The sequence below is a fragment of the Cupressus sempervirens genome, chromosome 8 (genome assembly GCF_028749045.1).
Source record: "Cupressus sempervirens isolate cs-2001-9-10 chromosome 8, ASM2874904v1, whole genome shotgun sequence".
Taxonomy (NCBI): Eukaryota; Viridiplantae; Streptophyta; class Pinopsida; order Cupressales; family Cupressaceae; genus Cupressus; species Cupressus sempervirens.
This window is the reverse complement of record NC_143125.1, coordinates 837,538,932-837,555,011: the sequence shown is the minus strand read 5'-3', so window position 1 is coordinate 837,555,011 and position 16,080 is coordinate 837,538,932. Positions and strand designations below refer to the sequence as shown.

The following is a 16,080-nucleotide window of genomic DNA, read 5'->3' as shown; positions in this document are numbered from 1 at the left end:
GCAAATTGTTATGTGCTCTACTTTGCTAATAGAAATATTGGAAAAGCACCCAAATGCTATTGTAATAATCAATAAAGCACACAAAATAATAATATGAAAGATTAAATTGTATAATGAACATATAACCCAGTTAGACTTAAGCCAAGAAATATGACATAACTTCACATTTCATTACTTTGTAAGTCCAATAAGCAGGAAAGCCAACCTGGTTTAATATAGTTTTTCCAATTATAGTTACCTTTTGGTCAACTTAACTAAATTGCTAATATAATAATATTTTTAGCTCAAAAAAGGGACATGTCCCCTTCTTAGTCTTAATGCATATTGAAAAATTGGTGTATGCAATGTAAAGGCGGAAGGCGATTCAATGATCATTAGCCATGCCATTCAAAGTAGGAGATTTTCAAAATGGACAAGCATCAATATTAAACAAAAACATTGACTTATCCTATATCGTTAGAGCCCTTTCCCTACACCATGTATATAGACTTTAGAGAAATCAATGATGAAGCAACTAATCAACTAACTATACCATTGAAAAAGAAGTGGAGTGCGTAATTGACAAACATGTAGATGCGTAGAAATCTTTTGATACTACGAAATTATTAAAAAGTTGTTGTCTCTAGCATTGATCTTCAATCATATTGTTTGGCAAAGGGTAAAATTTCATAGGATTTGGCCTTACACGATAAATTATTGATGAGCAACATTGGTGACTTGAGAAGCATGCAAATAAACTGATTTCATAAAGAAACATAATGGGTGAGTACAAAAACTATAATGACATTTATGTAGGAAGAATTATGAACATTAAGTTGAAAGTGACATCTATGCTAGTTGTGATATTCATATCTGTTGATATATGACAGCTTCGGTCAGATTATCTTCATAACAAGTCTGAAACTATACCAGCTTCATATCTAAGTAAGTTGAATCATGTGCATAATATATATATTCAATATATTGTATATGGATCAATTATATTGGATTTAGTGAGTTACTGAACACCAACTAATTGTGACCTTTCACAATTAAGAGCCATGACCGATCCTAAAGTTGCTATTGAATATAATATATATATGCTTTCCTGATGGGAAGATACACATTGAAATCAATAAATATGACATACTTCCTACAGTTCGAAGATCATCATATTTGTAGAACAATACTTATCATCTTAATCAACTATCTCATTTTAGCTGGTATCAGAGCAAAATCTGGGAGACATAAAAGTTACAGTAGGATAGTCAATTGGCAGGTGAAAAGGATTCTAGTTGTCCTATATGAAAATAACTTCATGAAGCGATAATGGAAGAAGGGCGTTAACATTAGAGGAAGTATTTCAACATCACCTTAAAATTGCAATATTAGAGCCACTCGATCTTAGGGGTCTTTCGAAGGACTAAAGTTGAATAAAAAATGGATTGTGATAAACTTGAACTTATTACGAATATTTGGAGCACAGGTGGTGAGACAAGGAAGTGAGAGCACATGTCCCAAGTTTCAGATCTCCTGCACAGTGTTGTGAGATCAATGTTTGGACATGTACTTGTGTAGGTCATAGTATAGGATGGAAAGCTTCAATGATGAATCATAAGTCTATGTCACTCATGAATGTATATACAATGCTTCTTCACTCTTCGCATGGATGTCTTAGCATCTGTGGCACATTTTGGGACCACTTGTAGCTCCGAATCCATGTTCAAGTTGTTGAACACTACAAAACTCAGGCGAGTTAGGCAATCAATTATCAATGTTGTGATAGATGCAAAACATGTTCAAAATTCTTGTTTGCACTTCAATGTTGCTGAATGTCGGAGGGAGATAAGATGGATAATGCTAGGAAGAGATATTGGAGAGTGTTCGATGTCAATGCTCATGGGCACCATGACTTGGGAATGTTAGAATGCCAATGGTTGATTAATGTCAGTGCTCAAGTCAGCACCAAATGTGGGCACTGTTGATTTTTGATGTTTGTTCTGGCATTGCAGATTAATCAAAGTTTGGATCACATGATGCTTGAATATGGTTGCTTCAAGGAAATGTCACATGATGTGCTTAATCTGCTGATAAAATGTTTTGGGAACATTCTGCACATCAAATGTCTAGTACAATCAACATTGAGATGATTTCTTTCAAGGCGTAGTAGAATATACTGAGCACTCCCTATTTAAAGATGAGGATTTGCAATGAACATGGTAGATGCTTGCAGATGATGCAAATTTAAGAGAAATACTCATCTTTCCAAGCACTTGTTAAATGGACTTTAGGGATGACATGACAGTGCTGAGATGGAGATATATCATTGGGTTTGATGGATCTATATGCTATTGGGGGATTGGGCTTGCTGGGTGGATGTGCAATGCTATGACAAAGCTCTACAATAATTGACTTCTCTAGATTGAAGATAAAGATTCATGGTGGCTTGGTGTAGATAGCTCAGCCATGATATGAATGCTACCTATGTGACTCAGCTGATCATTTGGAGTAGATTGGGTGGTTGCCAGGAGAGATATAAAGTAATAAAATTTGCATCAAATCAACCAGAGCTCTTGATTAATATCTTTCTTGTGATTTGATTGATTGCATTTGTACCTACTGAGAAATCACCATAACATATGAGGCAATCATTGTTGGGTAGTACGAGCAGTCATCTAAGAAATTATTGCCATGCAAGATTACAGAATCATAATCAGAAGAAACAGTTTCATTTTTCAATAATGTTTTCCAATCTACAAAATTAGTGTAAGAGATGTCATAGGGAAGGACTTCCATCAAGACAACTAGCTTGGAGGAGAAGTAGGAAATGAAACTAAGACAATTCTTGAAGAAGCATCTGATGAAAACTTTCTTTCAAAATCACAGGCTACTATGGCATTGAATGAAGAAGAAGTCACTGTTGTAACTTTGAGGGGGTTTGGGATCTTGCATTTGAACACCCTCATTCATTTGAAGGCCCAAAGATATTTTTTTACAAGCACTGTACTTATGAGGCCTATGCCAAGTTCAAGATGTATCCAAAATTTTATAGTACAGAGGAATTGAATGAGATCAGAAATGATGAGTATGGGTTATCTAGAAAAGACTGAAAAGACTTTGAAGGGTTACTTGGCTTATTGTGGATTTGGACTCTTTTCTTACCTAAAGCAGTTGCAGCATTGGGAATCTTCTTCATTTGGTTTTATCAGCAATATCTACAAACTTGAGCTCACATGCACTAATTGAGCTGCCTAAGGAAGGAATTGTGGAGCATGATATCAATGATAGGATAATGGATTATCTTAGTATTCCTTAGATGAATCAATTAACTGGATGGCACAAAATGCAAGGGAATGAGCCTCGTGATAATGGAAAATTGATGATAGTGTGATAGGGAAGAGAATTCAATAATAGAGGCTAAGTATACTTTATTTTCTAAGTATACTAACTTCTGCTAATTCTACTAACTGCTACTGATAATGGGGCTCCAGGACTGCCACTCCTTGTCCATGCTTGCATTGTATTATTCTTAATGAGAAGGGTTCAAAAAAGAAGACATTCCATCCAGGCAGACCAAAAGGTCAAAGGAATAACCTCCAACTCGAGCACCTGAAACAACACAAACAAAACCGAAGTAACATAACAAAGTAGAAAGTCTACATGTAAAACTGAGCAAATAGAAGCTAGCAAAAAGTATGTAAGGAAGGGTTGGGTACTCCTAAAGCAATCTCTCCATGTAGATAAAAATGTTCCTAGTCTAAAACTCATGGACATGTAACAAAGATTTTGGAACTATTATCCCTTGCTTAGCCACCTCAAAAGCATGCATACAAGTGGCTTTGTCAACTGGCCTTTTCCTTCACTTGATCGTACACTCTTTGTATTCTTTTCCTTCTATGTTCTTGGCTATTTGGATATCTATGATAGCTTGAACTTCTTTTCTCTTCAGGGGCAGTTATCATACCCAACTTTTCTTGTAACCTTTTGAAGCTGCTCCTTGTTTTCACAATTTTGTTCTTGCTAACAATAATATGAATCAATATAATGATCATTAGAAGGACTGAATTCACTAAATCATATTAATGAAGTAGAATTTTCTAAAATACAATGTTGTTTCACATGATGATACTTTATATAAAAACCCTACTCAAATTATATTTTCATCTAATACAAAATAATTCAACTCTCTCTACCTCAAGAAACTTGAAGTCTGGTTGAAGAGTGAAACAGATTCCTTCTTGAGTCAGCAATGAGCGAATAACAAGAGAAAACCTTTCAGGTATGCATATTGGATACTAGTACACGAGTTTGTTGAATTTTTTTGCAAATAGAGACTACACATTAATTTCATTAAAAATGAGATTGCCAATAGGAGTTACAACACATGAAAATTAAGAGAATAAATATAAGACTAAAGAGAGTGGAGGACATGAGGATCACTCTTTGCAATTCTAAATAATATCTTTTGAATTAAAAAATTGATCTCCATGCTGCTGAAATCAACAAGTAATACAATGGAAGAGGACACATTTGATGTCCATGTTGCTGACATCAATAGGCATATAGTCTGGCATTTACACAATGTCCATATTGGTGTGCATCTAAAACCATTCACATTCTATAAAAGGAGATTCTGCATCACTACATAGAGTAACTTAGAGAAACTAAACTAAACAAATCCAAGGGTCTTTTTTAATACATTGAAGAGAATAGAGACACTCCAAATCTATTATGTTATTGAAGAGTACAATATAGATAGAAAATGAAGCTATGGTGCAAAATTTATGTAGAAGATACTGACTTGATGTTAATTATTTATTAACAAAGTGCTCTAGTCGTCAATATCCTTAAGACTGAATCATAAGCATTTTTGCAGTAAAATCATGCATCTAGAATTAGAAACAAAACAAATTAGAGAAAATGTCTTGTACCCTAGATAACTATGGTGCCTATTTGCAAAAAAAAAACATTGTAAATCATGAAACAATTTGAGCATACATAAGACTTGCATAGGGGAAGCTAAAACGAAAAAATCTAGTTGATGCTTAAATGTTTAGGGAATAATCAATGGAACAATGAAAGCACCCACAAGGCCAGAAAATTGATACGGGCATTGGAAATATAGGCTACCAGATATCTTGGTTCTCACAATGTAAGCCACTTTAATGAAAAAATTTAGCAACCATTAAGTTTTGCAGACAGAAAGCTGAAAAGAATAATATAATTGATGTATAAATGCTTGCAAAGTCGAAGGATCAATAAAGCACCTACAGAGTCAAAAAAATCATAAATGATAGAATAAACATTAGAAATAAAGGTACGATTAAGTAAAAATTTTCATTACATCTTATATAGCAGATTCAGAATTACAGCCCATTGATATATCAAAGACTTCAAAAATAATTTGGCATCAACCGTACAAATTATTTGGGTCACCAGCATAGAAAACAATCTTTTCATTAAAAGATTTATTTGAGCTTAAAAAGGCTAGTTTTGACAACATCAAAAGATATAAATGAGTTAAGGTCTCTAATAAAATAGCTAGTAGAGATATCTGTTATTAAATATGAAGATATTCAAATTGTATAATTGAACAAGTTAATCCTGAATATAATAATATTACATTTCACTTGGTATGCTTATTTCAGAATTGTTCGGTACTATGGTTTCTACTCTCTAGTAGAAGAAAACAAATTACTTAAGATGAAATCCAAAAAGATGTAGATTTTGGAAGAGAAACTAGAAAAAAAGTTGGCAAGAGTGGGCATTAAACTTGCACCATGAACACTAATAGTATTTACCAAAGCATGCTAATTCAGAGATTATCAAGAGTCAAGGGCAAGTCAAATTATTACCAAAAATTGCATAGAATTGTCTCTAATTTATAGTGAATACTGACTAATATTCTTAAGCTTAGTTTGAGGCTTGAGCATCAGAAGTATTAAAAGAATGAAAACAAACTAGGAAAATTGATGATCTACAATAATGAAAATTACTCAGAAGCCAAATGAGACAAATTGTAGTAAATTGCAAGGGTTGGAATAAGTGTTGATAAGTTTACCAGTAATAGTCCTAAAATTAAAGTCAGCGAGTCCTTTCCCAACAGAATTCTGCCATATTGCTTCTAATGCTAGAACAATAGGAGCTACATCTGTACCAGGAGCTAGAAATCCCAACCTTGTAAAATCATTTGCCATTTCTACATAATCTTCATTCACATCATGGAAAACTGCATCGATTAAGATTTGTTTATTTTTCTAAGACAACACAATCAAACAAGAGATATTAATTCATTGTTGAGCAATAAATCCACCAGTTATCTCTCCTCTCTCAGATAGGTATAAAATTCAGTTGGTTTCAATTCTACAGATCTAAAAAATACCTTCTAAGACTTTCAGTTAAATCAAGCCACATATAAGATAAATAAATTAAAAATGAAAAAAGCATCCCCAAAGCATTTGGATGAATTTTGGCATTAAAAACCAGAAAAAGAAAACACTTCTTTCTTAGAATTCTCTTTGCCAAAGCAACAATATGGCGGGGGGAGGCACAAGGTTTAAATTCATGTCTATGGACAATAAGATTGAAATGAAGTTCTGCATGGAAAAAGATTTGGCAATAAAAAGGCTCGAAACTTAGAGGAATGGATTAAAATATTTCATAAAATAGTGAAAATTAAATATGATACAATACATCCATTTAGACAATATGATTTTATCTTTTCTTCCTGTCACTTCTTAAATTTCCATTGGTTGATTGCTTGGGCAGAACCCACATCCATCTATGCAACTTTTGAAATTTGGAACTTATGCATATTATGGTGTTATGACAATATGATATTATGATGAATTTGTAATATCTTAACATTTTAATTTTCAACTCTCGACCACACGAGAAACCTACAATTTTTTAATATGTCAAGCTTACAATTTTCAATTTATGACCTCACACCAATACACCATGTCATGATATCTTAGCTCTATTATTTGAAGCCCCTGATCATATGGAATGTCATGACATCATAATAGTCAAACTCTATCCTTTTGATCTTATGGCTATAGTGTAGCATCTTACATCTTCCTCCTTAGTGTCCTGACCTTATGATGAGCCTCCTGTAGATGCCACATGGCACTTCCTACTGCAACCATTTCATTGGTCAAAATAATCATTTAGTCACTGCCATTCAATTGGCTAGAAGGGTGGGCCCCTCCACATGTGGGCAAAAAATCATGATTGTCACTTTTTTTCAAGGGTAAAACATGAGGTTTTACAAAGCAACTATGCAATATACTTATCCCAACTCCACCAAATTCATAGATTCATCATATTTTGTGCCTAATTAGACAAATCCATCATCAATTTCATCCTACGAGGACTTTTGATATGAAACCCCCAAATGCAAGCCTTAAAACCCTCAAAATCAAGGGTATCACCAATCTAGGTCAAGCACACACTTCCAGGATCTAAAAATTAGGATTCACCATCCAATCATCATGTCTTCAAAGAATATCAAATAAAAAGTATACCTTGTTAAGCCAGATGTACAGCTGCATAACACCTAGCACTCATTTGGGTACCCAAATTAGTTGTTCCAGCACTCAACTTTGCATTTCTTTCACAATAACCTGCAAATCTTCACTTTTCTTGCATATTAGAGGTTAGTTGGGCATGTTAGTGCTATGGGTTCCATTCCAAGAAGCAGTTAAGAGTACACATTGGATGGAACCCTCATTTCTTCATGTTAAACTAGGCAAAACTATGACTTTTGGCGTGACAGCAGCAATAAAGAGTTAAACCTGTTAATAAATGTATTAAATATGATTCAAAGTCTCTTGATAAAACTTTCCCAACATGAATGAAATATTACACCACCAAAATATGCTTCAAATGTGCAAGAAAACTCAAAAATTTTATTCAATTCTTGGTTGTCCATACAATTTCTATACTATTTCGTACATACCAATATAGACACTAGTCATATTAAAAGTAATTTACTTTAGGATTGAAGATGATTGGTGATCAAATGTGTATGGGGGGATCAAATATGAAGTGTTTATGCAATTATTTTGTTCTGGTGATATGGTTAGAGGTCCTGTTGAACAGGCCTTAGATTAGTGACCCCAAAACCAAGGGTTTGGTGGCAAATGTGTTGTGTAAATGGTAGAACTTTAAAATCTATTGTTTCTCAACCCCTAGAAGGACTTTTTCACCCTTTCAAATCATAGGGTTCAGTGGAGTTGTGGGTTGCTGTGTAAAATTGGAGAATTAGGCCTAGTGTGGATAGGCTAGGGGTATCGGATCTTGGGTATGGTCCAAAAGGGTTGATATTGAAACTTAGGGAGGATGTATAGATCCCAAAAGGGTATCTTAATCAGGTTTTAGTTTCCATAGTTGTTTGGGAACTATTGGAGAGAAATCCAAATTAGTGACTGGTGAGGGCTACTAGCTTTAAGGCTAGATATGAATGTTGGGTAAGAGATTAGTTGTCCAAAATGAATGGATGGATGGAACATGGTGGAAAGGCCATGAGGAGATGATTCATAAAGGAAGAATGAAGGTTGAAGCCTTGGAAGAAGTTATGGTGTTTGGGAAACTCTAAGTGCACTTGGGGTAGCATGGAAGGTAAGTCCTTGAGGGGACATTGGAGTAAAGAGTTGTTGCTAAATTAATAGATTTGCTATCTCATATGAAGAAGATGGATACCACACACCACCTCTGTATCATAGAGTAAGAGTGCATTGTGCTTGTTATGGTGCTTGGGAATGTAGTTTCTTCATGTGATGCATTGGTCTTGGGGATCAATCTCGATTGGGTGTCAATGTTGGGATTTCTCAACAAGAAGCAATGGAACTGGTTGGGATTCACTGGAGTGACCTTGGAAGATATAAGGATGAAAGTTTCAAACATTTAGGTATTATTCACCATTTGACTAGTCACTTTGTGTCCCTTTTTCATCTAGAGATTGATTGGGACAAGATTCTCAATAAGGATTGGAGCATTGATCAAATTGGTACACTTGAGATCATTGCTTGGCAATCCTTGGTGAAGGAAGGCTCACTCCTTTAATTGTGAACTTATTGGTTGGTTGCAGACCAGCCACACCACTCTGTAGTTTGCCATAATAGTAGAGAGTTGGCAAGTTCTTCTTGGCCAAGGCGGGGAGAGTTCATAGTCTCAGACTTGTGCAGGCTTCTTCTAGCCACTTCTGAGGCAATCTGGACTGAGGCATTACTCAAAATTCATGCTAAGACTATAGGCCATTTCTATTCTTTGAATAGAGTGTTGAAATTGGTGATATCAAAATGTATTTCACAAATTCATGTTATGGGCAGCAGTAGTCGTGGATCATTTTAGACCTACCACATGCAAAGTGACCATTTTATGTTAGTTTGAGCTTCACTTGGTTTCAAGAATACTATAATATTCTCTACTTAACAAGGCCAACCATGTGAAGGTGGAAGCTCGTCTAGCCTCACCCCCCTCCCCCTAACATCAATCTAAAGTACCCATTATCATCTAATTACATACTTCATTGATTCATTCATCCATTTATGAACCATAACATTCAATCAATACAATCACATAACATTCATTAATATGATATAAAATTCATTAATACACAATACTAATCAAGACTTCATTAAGACATAAAAATATTCATTAACATAAGATAAAAATCAGTATTAATACGCATCATTCATACATAATTACTTAAAACAAAGTTCTTTCATTATCCAACAAGGTTTTTGAAAGAAGATTTTTAAAACATCATTTCATCTTTTTGTTTTTATGAGCTCTCTTAAGAAAAGTGCTCATAGGAGCATCCATATCTGCATCATTCTCCTCCTCTTCTAGCACGTGTAATTTCAAATTATGATGGCTCCTTCTCTTTGCAGGAGCAGGAGGCTGCTGCACTAAAGGGGGCTCTGTCGCAAGAACAAGTGAATGGGATAAATTGGCATACTCTTTTTCTTTTTTTAACTGTTACCAGTCTATAATTAGGTACTAGTACAACATAACATGCATTTTTCTTACCTGACAATGCCACATCATGTACATTAACATTTTGATCCACCGCCATGTCAACATGTTGAACACTTGGAACATGTTCCACTCCTTCGACATGATGTTTAACATGCTCTGAAATATTCAAAAAAATATTATCATGAGTGATGGATTCATTTTGAGCACTGCACATGAAATATGAGTCAATAAATTTGACTCAAATACTACACAGTTAAATCATGATAGCAATATCAAAATATTTACTCTATGAGATTTGTTAGAACAAATGATTTATCAAAGTACAGAGTTGGAAATCATTATCAACTACTGATAAAAAGCTTAAAGATCCCTATTTTAAAATAATGAATATGTTTCAGCAACCAGAGATAATCTTTAAAGTAGTGTTAGAGAAATAAGAACAAAACTATGTGAATGATCCAAATCATATAATAAATTGCCTTGCCAATCTATAAACCTGGTTCTCATTTCTCAAGAATACCCTAAATACATAATACAAGAAATGCAAACTACTATGATTTAATAAACAACAAATAGCCAAGAGAAAAGTCTCAGCTCAAACAAACAAAATCTCATGTACACTGCAATGGAATTGAGCAGCAACACAAACACACCTTCCAGTGATGAAAACTATAGTTATGGATTTTCAAATCATATAGTAAAATAGCCTCAACGATCTGAAGACCTGGTGGTAATGGCTCACAAACTAATATCAGTATTTAAACAATACATTTTCTAAAAGATCTGCACAATGAGCATAGAATATATGTTTCGATAAGAGCATGCTTGGACAATAAATGGAAGGAGAACATTTCATATTTTTGATTGCATAATTAATTTCCAATAGCAAATTAATACCTCCACCACTATAATGCACATTATGGCCTTCGTCATGAGCAGGTTCTGTGGTAGGATATGAAGGCTGCAATAAAATGTTATGCACATTGTTATGTAGTCAATTTACGTTCAAAACTAATACCAAAAAAGAAAAGGATCAACTATTCAATTTCATTTACTTTTCATCTAACCAATTTACCTGTGAGATATCATTTGGTGAACTAGATTCTTGAGCAAGGCTTATAGATTCTTTGAGTAGGCATGCAACCATGAATTTATAGCCTTCCTTCAAGGCGAGTTTTCTATCTTCATCTGTGACCTCCACATTGAATTATGTGCCCTTTATTTTTTGCTTAATATCATCAGTTTTGTATGTATGGTTTCACTAAACAAATTTTTTTGCAACATTATATTAAAAAAATTTATTTCATATCATTGCTCCTACTTACAACTCGAGACTGGAGATTCATATAGCCACCAAAGCCAAGTTTGTGTTGGCCAAAATTTTCTACTCTCGCTTTTGTAGCCACAGATGTGTCCTGCAATCTATGAACAATTTCAAACATCTTAGATTATATATTTACAAATATGAATAATTAGTGCATGATTACAATGTACTTAATACTATCATGACATACCTCTTTTTTCCCTGTGTTGCTTCATTACCTCTATCTTCAGATTGCCTTTTCTCCTTTGCATCTTCTACTATTTCATTCCACTCAATTGGTGGAATCATAGCTGGACAGTCGTACTTTGGGTTATCCTTAAGAGCCCTTCTATATTGATCCCTCATAGTCTTTATATGCTTTGCTGCTCTTTTGAGAAGTAGGCCATTGTCAAACATGTCTTTTCCAAATTTCTCATCAAAAGATGCAATGAGCTAGTTTTTTAATTCCATGGTTTGTAAATTCCACCTTTTTAAAAACAAATAGATTGTTAGATCAATAGCTTTAATATATTACAGTAAATGAAAGAAAAGAAAAATTATGTAGAAATGATATGAAACTACGTACCTAATATGTATGGTGGGTCCGAATAGTCTTAATGTCATATGAAAAAGATGTTCAAAGAAAACATTATTACCTACAAAAACATAAAGGATTTATCAGTCCAAAACGAGTAATATAAAAATAGATTTTTTTTACACTTTAAATAAAAACAATTTTAAAGCACCTGGAAGCTTTCGTTCTCTTAACAGAAACATAGTTTTCTTATTCAGCAATAATGTCCCTTCATATGAACCAGTACTAATGACACGAACTACTCCAAGAAATGGATCAACTTCACCAATACTTCTCTCTGCTAGTCTATCAACTGAAACATCGTGACAATTAAAGTAGACACCAAATGAATTAAAGCATACTTATGGATATAATCAAATTGAAGAAATTGACTAGCAAAAATGTTTTTTCCTCGCATTCCATTAAGGATTTAATTAAGGATAATCAAATAGTGTATTAAAGATACCATATTTTTAGAATTCATGATATATTGTTGTTTATGTTTATGATAAGATAATGTGTGATTTTTAATCATCTATGTTTAGGATAGCTTTCAATGATCCATGGTCTATTATCATAGTGAAAGTTCAAGAATATAAAAGTATCTATGCACATACATCGTACAGAAACATCGTAGAGAAACATAAAATAAAAAATAAAAATATATTTTTAAAATGATGTTTCAGTTTACTTTTGGATTCAAAGGTTAGACTATTTTTTCCATGTGAATCTGAAACATTAATTCAAAAAGTAGCACAAAATCTTGCCTACGTAGTACAATATATGTATGTATGTATGTATGCGTGGTGTGTGTATGCATGTGTTTGTGTGTATGCAAGCTTCTGTAGACATCATTTAAGCACTGATATGCTACTTCGTTGTTCATCAACTTGTACAAATACATTACAAAATATAGCAAAACAAGGTTTTACCAGTTCTAGTGGGCATAGATGAAGATGTTTGCATGGCCCTTGTTGCCGACAATGCACTAGGCAATAGTGGACCGAAAACTGAAGGAGGAATCTACACATCATAATGAGCTGAGGAATACAATATTGTTAGCAAAGACATTTGCAATGGATAAAGATCAAATCGGATACTAGCTAGAAATGTCCACAAAAAAAAAAGTAAGTGTTATAATGTTGATGAAAACAAAGTGCTACTTACACGAAGGTTGTGCGCAACGACCATCACCATGTTCACCATGTGATGTCACAAATGGCCCAAATGTCTATACAAGTACACATAAAATTAGAGATCAAGATCCATAAGATAGTATAAAATATTCATATCTATTGAACTTCTATTATTGCTTTAGTCGAATTACTGCTTACCTGCAAAGATTAGATTCTACGGCCCAATTCCATTCTCAGTGCCTCTTTCTCCTCACTTTTGTCACCTTCGATGATAATGTTAACAAATTCATCAGTGTATCTTTTCTTGATTTGCTGGGTGATGAACACAGGGTCAGTACTAAGGGCGATGTTATGTAGATATGAAGCTCGTATTTCAGATCGCATTTGATCAGCAGTCATTCTAGCTTTTTCCTATCATTTGTGACATTAAATATCAGTAAAATTTCATCAAAACGACTCCAAAGACATAAAGAAAAGAACATAATAATATGACATTTGTTTCTATATTAATATTTAAATTTACAATATTTAATGTTTACCTCTACTGAAGGTGTCTGAGATGGTGCATCCATATCGCCCTATGAAAAAAATTAGTAACTCTTAGAAATCAACAGCGAAATTAAAGTAATAGACTTACCAAAAACAAATATTAATAATAAAGTAGATTGTATATGTAAATTATTTGTCTTAAGTTAAAAATTTAGTGTAACTAATGTGTATATCTAAAAAAAATTTGACATGTTCTACTTAATGTTTATATGTGCACATATGGTTTACAAAGAAAAGTTTGGTTGTACAAAACCCCATCATAGTTGACATTGATCCTAGCTGTACATTTCATTGATCATCATGATCTTCATCCATGTCATCATTATCATCATCATCATCATCACCATCTTCATCGCCGTCATCATCTTCTTCATCACCATCATCATCATCACCATCATCGCCATGATCATGATCGTCATCAACATCATCATCATCATTATCACCATTATCATCAGCATGACCAAAATCATCACCATCTTCTTCATCTTCACCACTAGGTAACTTTTGTTCCTGATAATCATTTACTTCCTCTTCTGCTTCTTCAATTTCTTCTTCTTTGATCACATTATACTTTACTGGCCTTCCTCTTGGGTCATGTCTAACAACAAATGACCAACCTGGTTTTTGTGGAACACCAAAATAAAACACTTGCTCGCACTGGCTTGGAAGAACATAGGGCTCATCTCCGACTGGCTCAAATGACCTTGTATTAATCATAGTAAATCCACTATCATGTTCAATAACAATCCTATCAGGATCATTTCGATTCAATCGTAACCTGAACCATTTGATGACAAATAGAAATATTTTGAATGAATTAAAGTCACACTCAAGTATATCATCCAAAATGCCATAGTATTGATTTTCAGATCGTTGAGGATGTATGTCAGTTCTAGATGAAATATTGGTGACCGCAAAGACAACACTTATCCTCGAATCACACATTTTCTTTGTTTCATCTGACTTTTTGGTGCGGAATTTATAGCCATGGTAGTACATAGCTTTGTGGCATTTGACCTGCAATTATTCAAACATGTCAAGAATATTTGCATCGATCTGTGAATTGATATTAAACTTATGTGTGATGATTACTAATCTTATGCATACCTTTGTATCTCTTAAGCCATATATTAGATCAAGTACCATTTCTGTAACATTGGGATCTCCATTACGATGAGCTTCTTTAACCAACGATACAACACCATCCCATGTTAATGAGCGACCATTTTCTTGAGACTGCTCAATCCATACCGTCATCCAATCAAGATTGTTTGCAATATACAAGTGCAGTGCATCCCACTCATGACCAACTATAAGGAAGACAATTACACTAGTTAGAAACAACTTATATATATTGATAATGAATAATAATTATTAAAATACAAAAAAAAACTTATAATTACCTGTCACCCTCCTCAATCTACCTTTCCCCCTCAGGTACTCCCCTTCGAATTTGTCATTAGAGTTGGGATCCCAAATGTGATCTACATGGATATCTGCTGCAAACTTTGGAAGATATTCAGTAATGTACACCATGGTCTAGTATATCATATATCCCTCTATCATAGAACCCTCAGAACGTGCTCTTTATTGAACCAAGCCCTTCATAAATTTCAAGTGCCTCTCAACCATCCACATTGATCTAGCTTGTACAGGTCTACACAATTCAATCTCCTCAACTTGATGTATGAGGTAGTGTTCTTGAGCATTGAAAGAGGTTGGAGGTAAACAATTTTGCATTTCACACATAAGCTGTGGAATTTTTTTCTTCCAGTATTTTATGTCTTTTTTGTCAATTTCTTTAGATGATAACCACCTAAAAGAGATTCAACACACAAAACCACATAAACGAGATTTCAAATAAAATTATACAATAGATTTAAGAGACATCTACAAATCTAAGAAAAAACACTTCTAACCTCGTGTATTTTCCAAGATCACATATAACTTGTTTAATACTATTGTCAAACTATTGTGGAAGGGATAGAGGTAGGATGAACTACAATCATTAAAAATGATCATTTCAATATATTATTAAATAATGCAATAGGTAGTACATTCAATCTTACAAATATACTATAAATGGAGAACATGACTTACCTTGAGGAAGGTATGCCAATCATGTGTTTTCAACCCAGGCCCAAAATCACCTTTCTTTGATAGAAGAGTGCTTATATCTGCAGCAAACCCTGTTGGAAATTTTGTTTTTTTATGACTTCTTTTAATGCATCACTCTGTTGCTCCGTTAATAACCAAGGAAGGGCGCTTGTATTTATGCAATCTCCATTGCTATTTGATTCAATGGAAGCTTTTAGTGCATGATTGGATTCATGAATGTCGATACAAATTTTTACAATTTGTTCTCTATCATGCCTTCCATCCAACATTTTCCACAGTTTCTTTGTTACATTCTTTCCAATATGCATAGTATCAAACAAATGCGCAATTGGGAGATCCTTGTAGTACGGTAACCTACTAAATTGAGTAGGATAACTTTTCATTCCTCTAGAAAGTTGGTCATTGATGCCTTGACGACCTTCACAAGCATCAATTAC

General features: G+C 33.9%; 1 protein-coding gene across 1 annotated transcript; it reads right to left on the bottom strand.

Annotated features, from left to right (window-relative positions):
- Positions 1-3,508: 3,508 nt before the first annotated feature.
- On the bottom strand, positions 3,509-11,752 carry LOC149545018 (uncharacterized). Its single transcript, XM_089796033.1, has 4 exons — positions 11,478-11,752; positions 11,289-11,385; positions 6,041-6,236; positions 3,509-3,588 (listed from the first exon to the last, which is right to left on the bottom strand). Exons 1-4 carry the CDS (start codon positions 11,681-11,683, stop codon positions 3,509-3,511), a joined length of 579 nt encoding a protein of 192 aa, XP_089652159.1. The 5' UTR covers positions 11,684-11,752.
- Positions 11,753-16,080: the final 4,328 nt, after the last annotated feature.

Coding starts and splice junctions, on each gene's coding strand:
- LOC149545018 (XM_089796033.1), bottom strand. CDS start 11,683: ATGTTTGACAATGGCCTACTTCTCAAAAGAGCAGCAAAGCATATAAAG. Junction 6,237..11,288: donor TGAATCTCCAGTCTCGAGTT/GTAAGTAGGAGC, acceptor GTGTTGTCTTAG/AAAAATAAACAAATCTTAAT. Junction 3,589..6,040: donor TAATTTTAGGACTATTACTG/GTAAACTTATCA, acceptor GTGTTGTTTCAG/GTGCTCGAGTTGGAGGTTAT.